This window comes from Chionomys nivalis, chromosome 19 (genome assembly GCF_950005125.1).
Source record: "Chionomys nivalis chromosome 19, mChiNiv1.1, whole genome shotgun sequence".
In the NCBI taxonomy this organism is placed as follows: domain Eukaryota; kingdom Metazoa; phylum Chordata; class Mammalia; order Rodentia; family Cricetidae; genus Chionomys; species Chionomys nivalis.
In genome coordinates this window covers 4,084,202-4,090,434 of record NC_080104.1, presented here as the reverse complement: position 1 = coordinate 4,090,434, position 6,233 = coordinate 4,084,202, and the positions used below count along the sequence as shown (strand labels likewise).

Genomic DNA, 6,233 nt, shown 5'->3' with positions numbered 1-6,233 from the left:
GAGAGTGTGAAAGACAGCATTTAATACTACAAATGAGAAAATATTGGTAGATGCTATTAAAAAGGGAATATTATTTTTAAGGAGTCTTTTTATTTGTAAAAATTTTCATTATGATTTCCTCACAATAATTTCTATTCAGTAAATAATGTCTGTGTTGTTTTCTCTGAGTGGTTTTGAGTCTACTCTGTATCCCATTTGCCTTTGAATTGAAAACATTTACAAAGACTAAAATGAGTTGCTGTCAGTTCCTGTACTATATTTAAATGGTTCCTTGTAAAAGTTTGAGATGTGTGCAGCATGTGACAGCCTGTCTTCTGAGTTGTTTAGGTAGTTTCTGTACTTTGCACCTTACACTTACATGTTTCTTTCAGTCCATACCTTCCCTACCATGTAACTTTTAAAAGAATCCAAAACACAAGCACCACCATTATTTTAAATATGTCTTTCTTGGATTTTTTATATATATGGTTTATAAAAAATAGTTATATAAAATATAAACTATATATATTTCTTTGGGAAATTTATTGTTAATTCAACTAGTCTTTCTCAGTGGTGTCTCTCCTTCTAAGTGTTCTCGCACACTTTCTGTTATAGACAAAGTCTTCATCCCATTTTTTGTAAACCTACAAGCTACCACACATCTGGTACACAGTAAATGAAAATTATCTTTGTTCAATGAGATTATTTTTCCTTGAATGTATTTATCTTTATGACGTGCCCTCTTTGAGATACTAAGAACCTGGAAAGAGAACCTTGTCTCACTATATTTTATCCCCCAACAACTAGTTGAAAACCTTTGTTGAGATCTAGCTGTGTCCCAGTCTTTCCTACTTTGCTTACTATTGACAAATGACATGACCCAAGGAACTTGGGGAGAAAAGATTATATTTGGCTAGCCATTTCAACCTTAGTCCACCATTGAGGAAAGGCTAGGCAGAAGGTTCAAGCAAGGTAGGAACCTGGAGGCAGGAATTGAAGCAGAGGCCAACGGAAGACCGTTGCTTCTTGGCTTGCTCAGCTAACTTTTTAACACAGCCCAGGCCCTCCTGCCCAGGAGTGGCATTGCCCCCAGTGTGCTGGGTCCTCTATCATCAATCGTGAATCAAGAAAATTCCCTGCAGATATGGAGTAGTTTTATGGGGAATTTTCTTAACTGAGTATCCTTATTTCCAGATGACAAAAACTAACCAGAACAGCCCAGCTCTAAGGAGTTCATGTTGTGTAAAATGTGATTTTTCAGACTGTGCTTTGTCCCAGAAGACTCAATTTTACAAGTAGCTTCCAGCTCAATTTTGAGAGTGAAGACTAACAACAGCCTGTAGATGGACACAAGCACCACCACCTCTCTGGTACTGTCCACACACCATAGATTAGTTATTAACACTCCTAGGAATAGAAAGGGCACTACTCTATAAATTTATCAGAGGTAATCTGGAATAGTTGAGGTAGATGAGTATATTAAAATAATTACAATAAAATCCCTCTTAAGTCTCTCTCCCTAACCCATCCCAGTTTGCACCCAGGAACCTCCTCCCTTCTTCCTCCCTTCTGCAGGGCCATGGGATCCACCAGCTCAGCCTGTTTGGGTGCTGGGACGGGGTGCTGAGGGCAAAGGGGCCTGTGGGAATTGCTTTGCTTCAATAGCCTGTCTGCAGCAAGGTAGGCCCTTTGTTAAAAAGGTTCCTGGCCACCAAGGGAACCTGATCCTGTTCCATAAGATCCATAGGATAGCATTTGAAGGAAGAGATGGGCAGGCGTCAAGGCAAGAATTCCTCCACCAATCTGAAAAACAACATGAAAACACCAGAACCCAGTGATCAGACAACAGAAGGTCTTGAACACCTTAATCCAGAAGAAGGGGAAAAAATTGACATTATAAACGTGATAGAGTCCCTTAAACAGCATGTAAAAAGCACCCTTATAGAAATGAATGAGAAGTATAACAAAAAGTTTGAAGAAATGAGTAAATACGTAAATGATACCCTGGGAAATCAAGAAAAAACAATCAAACAGGTAATGGAAACAGTTCAAGAATTGAAAACTGAAAAGGAGGCAAGGAAGAAAACACAAACTGAGGGATGACTGGATATGGAAAATCTAGGGAAACGAACAGAGACTACAGAAACAAGCATAACTAGTAGAATACAAGAGATAGAAGAAAGAATGTCAGACTCTGAAGACACCATTGAGAAAATAAATGCACTGATCAAAGAAAACAGCAAATCCAACAAATTCTCATCACAAAACATTAAGGAAATATGGGACACAATAAAAAAGACCAAACCTAAGAATAATAGGGATAGAAGAAGGAGAGGAATTACAGCTCAAAGGCCCAGAAAACTTATTTAACAAAATTATGGAAGAAAACTTTCCCAACATAAAGAAAAATATTATTATGAATATTCAAGAAGCATACAGAACACCAAATAGACTGGATTAAAAAAAACCCTTGCCATATAATAATCAAAACACAAAATATACAGATTAAAGAAAGAATATTAAGATATGTAAAGGAAAAAGGTCAAGTTACTTACAAAGGTAAACCTATCACACTTACACCGGACTTCTCTATGGAAACCATGAAAGCCAGAAGGTCCTGGATAGAGGTACTACAGAAACTAAGAGACCATGGATGCAAGCCCAGACTACTATACCCAGCCAAGCTATCGTTCACTATCAATGGAGAAAAAAATACGCCAGGATAAGAACAAATTTAAACAACACGTAGCCACAAACCCAGCCCTACAGAAAGTAATAGGAGGAAAATCACAACCCAAGGAATCCAACATTGCCAACACTGCCTATGATAACTCAGACAACTAGCGACCCTTCACGAGCACAACTCAAAGAAGGAAGACACACAAACTCTAAAAACAAAACAATAATAACAACCGGAGTCAACAACCACTGGTTATTAATATCACTTAATATCAATGAACTCAATTCACCTATAAAAAGGCAAAGGCTAAGAGTTTGGATACGAAAACAGGATCCAACATTCTGCTGTGTACAAGAAACACACCTCAACCACAAAGACAGGCATCTACTCAGAGTAAAGGGGTGGGAAAAGGTTTTCCAAGCAAATAGACCTAAGAAACAAGCAGGTGTGGCCATACTAATTTCTAACAAAACTGACTTCAAACTAAAATCAATCAGAAAAGATCGAGATGGCCATTTTATACTGATAACAGGAACAATTCATCAAGATAAAGTCTCAATCCTGAATATCTATGCCCCTAATATAAAAGCAACCACTTTTGTAAAAGAAACATTACTAGAACTCAAGGCAGACATCAAACCTCACACACTAATATTAGGAGACTTCAACATACCTCTCTCACCAATGGACAGGTCAATCAGATAGAAACCTAATAGAGAAATAAGAGAATTAATGGAGGTAATGAAGCAAATGGACTTAACAGACATCTATAGGACATTCCACCCAAATAGGAAAGAATATACCTTCTTCTCTGCAGCTCATGGAACCTTCTCAAAAATTGACCACATACTTGGTAACAAAGCAAACCTCCACAGATACAAAAAAAAAATTGAAGTGACCACATGTGTTTTACCAGATCATCATGGATTAAAGTTAGAATTCAACAATGAGGCTACCCCCAGAAAGCCGACAAACTCATGGAAACTGAATGGTCAACTGCTGAACCTCACCTGGGTCAAGGAAGAAATTAAGAAAGAAATTAAAGTCTTCCTTGAATTTAATGAAAATAAAGAGATAACATACTCAAACCTATGGGACACGATGAAAGCATAGCTAAGAGGAAAGTTCATAGCACTAAGTGCCCACTTAAAGAAAACGGAGAAAGCACACATTGGAGACTTAACAGCTAAGAGGAAAGTTCATAGCACTAAGTGCCCACTTAAAGAAAACGGAGAAAGCACACATTGGAGACTTAACAGCACACCTGAAAGCTCTAGAAAAAAAAGAAGCAGACTCACCCAGGAGGAGTAGAAGACTGAATATAATCAAATTGAGGGCTGAAATCAACAAAATAGAAACACAAAAAACAATCCAAAGAATCAATGAAACAAAAAGTTGGTTCTTGGAGAAAATCAACAAGATGAACAAACCCCTATCCAAACTAATCAAATGGCAGAGAGGGAACACACAAATTAATAAGATCAGAAATGAAAAGGGGGACATAACCACAGACACAGAGGTAATTCAGAGAATTTTTAGATCTTACTACAAAAGCCTGTATGCCACAAAACTGGAAAATGCAAAAGAAATGGACATCTTTTTAGATAAGTACCATATACCAAAGTTAAACCAAGACCAGGTGAACAATCTATAATAGACCTGTTAGTCGCAAAGAATTAGAAACTGTTATCAAAAACCTACCTACCAAAAACAACCCAGAACCAGATGGTTTCAATGCAGAATTCTACCAGAACTTTCAAGAAGAGCTAATATCTATACTCCTTAATGTATTTCACAATATAGAAACAGAAGAGTCATTGAAAAATTCCTTTTATGAAGGTACAGTTACTCTGATACCAAAACCACACAAAGACTCAACTGAGAAATAGAATTACAGGCCTATCTCACTCATGAACATCGATGCAAAAATTCTCAATAAAATACTGGCAAACTGAATCCAAGAACTCATTGGAAAAATTATTCATTATGATCAAGTAGGCTTCATCCCAGAGATACAGGGCTAGTTCAACATATGGAAATCTATCAATGTAATCCATCATATGAATAAACTGAAAGAAAAAAAAATGTATGATCATTTCATTAGATGCTGAAAAAGCATTTGACATAATTCAACATCCCTTTATGATAAAGGTCTTGGGGAAAGTAGGGATACAAGGGACATATCTAAATACAATAAAAGCTATTTACAACAAGCCGACAGCTAACATCAAATTAAATGGAGAGATACTCAATGCCATCCCACTAAAATCAGGAAGACGACAAGGCTGTCCACTCTCTTCATACCTCTTCAATATAGTGCTTGAAGTTCTAGCAATAGCAATAAGACAACATAAAAGGATCAAGGGGATTCGAATTGGAAAGGAAGAAGTTAAACTGTCGTTATTTGCAGATGATATGATAGTATACATAAGCGACCCCAAAAACTCTACCAAAGAACTCCTACAACTGACAAACTCCTTTAGTGATGCGGCAGGATACAAGATCAACTCAAAAAAATCTGTTGCCCTTTTTGACTCTTTCCGGGCATTCAAGATGTCGAAGCGAGGACGTGGTGGGTCCTCCGGAGCGAAATTCCGGATATCCCTGGGTCTTCCGGTAGGAGCTGTGATCAACTGTGCTGACAATACAGGAGCCAAAAATTTGTATATCATCTCTGTGAAGGGAATCAAGGGACGACTGAACAGACTTCCTGCTGCGGGTGTGGGCGACATGGTGATGGCCACGGTTAAGAAAGGCAAACCAGAGCTAAGAAAAAAGGTCCATCCAGCCGTTGTAATTCGACAACGAAAGTCATATCGAAGAAAAGATGGGGTGTTTCTCTATTTTGAAGACAACGCGGGGGTCATAGTAAACAATAAAGGCGAGATGAAAGGTTCTGCTATCATGGGCCCAGTTGCAAAGGAGTGTGCGGACTTGTGGCCCAGGATTGCATCAAATGCAGGCAGCATTGCGTGACTCTCCAGTGCATTTGTAAAATAGATTCATTAAAAGGTTTTCTTGACACCTTCACCAAAAAAAAAAAAAAAATCTGTTGCCCTCCTATACACTAAGGATAAGGATGCAGAGAGGGAATTCATAGAAGCATCACCTTTCATGATAGCCACAAATAGCATAAAATATCTTGGCATAACTCTGACCAAGGAAGCAAAAGATCTATTTGACAAGAACTTTAAGTCTTTGAAGAAAGAAATTGAAGAGGATACCAGAAAATGGAAGGATCTCCCTTGCTCTTGGATTGGGAGGATCAAAATAGTAAAAATGGCATTTCTCCCAACAGCAATCTATAGATTCAATGCAATCCCCATTAAATCCCATCAAAATTCTTCACAGACCGTGAGAGGACAATAATCAACTTTATATGGAAGAACAAAAAACCCAGGATAGCCAAAACAATCTTATACAATAAAGGAACATCTGAAAGCATTACCATCCCTGATTTCAAACTCTATTACAGAGCTTCAGTATTGAAAACAGCTTGGTATTGGCATAAGAACAGAGAAGTCACCAATGGAATTGAGTAGAAGACCCAGATTTTAACCCACAAACCTATGAA

The 6,233-nt window shown here is 37.8% G+C and overlaps 1 protein-coding gene across 1 annotated transcript; it reads left to right on the top strand.

The window, feature by feature from the left end:
- Positions 1-5,191: 5,191 nt before the first annotated feature.
- Positions 5,192-5,688, top strand: LOC130862172 (60S ribosomal protein L23-like). The gene has a single exon (XM_057751640.1). It carries the CDS (start codon positions 5,213-5,215, stop codon positions 5,633-5,635), a length of 423 nt encoding a protein of 140 aa, XP_057607623.1. The 5' UTR covers positions 5,192-5,212; the 3' UTR covers positions 5,636-5,688.
- Positions 5,689-6,233: the final 545 nt, after the last annotated feature.

Coding starts and splice junctions, on each gene's coding strand:
- LOC130862172 (XM_057751640.1), top strand. CDS start 5,213: ATGTCGAAGCGAGGACGTGGTGGGTCCTCCGGAGCGAAATTCCGGATA.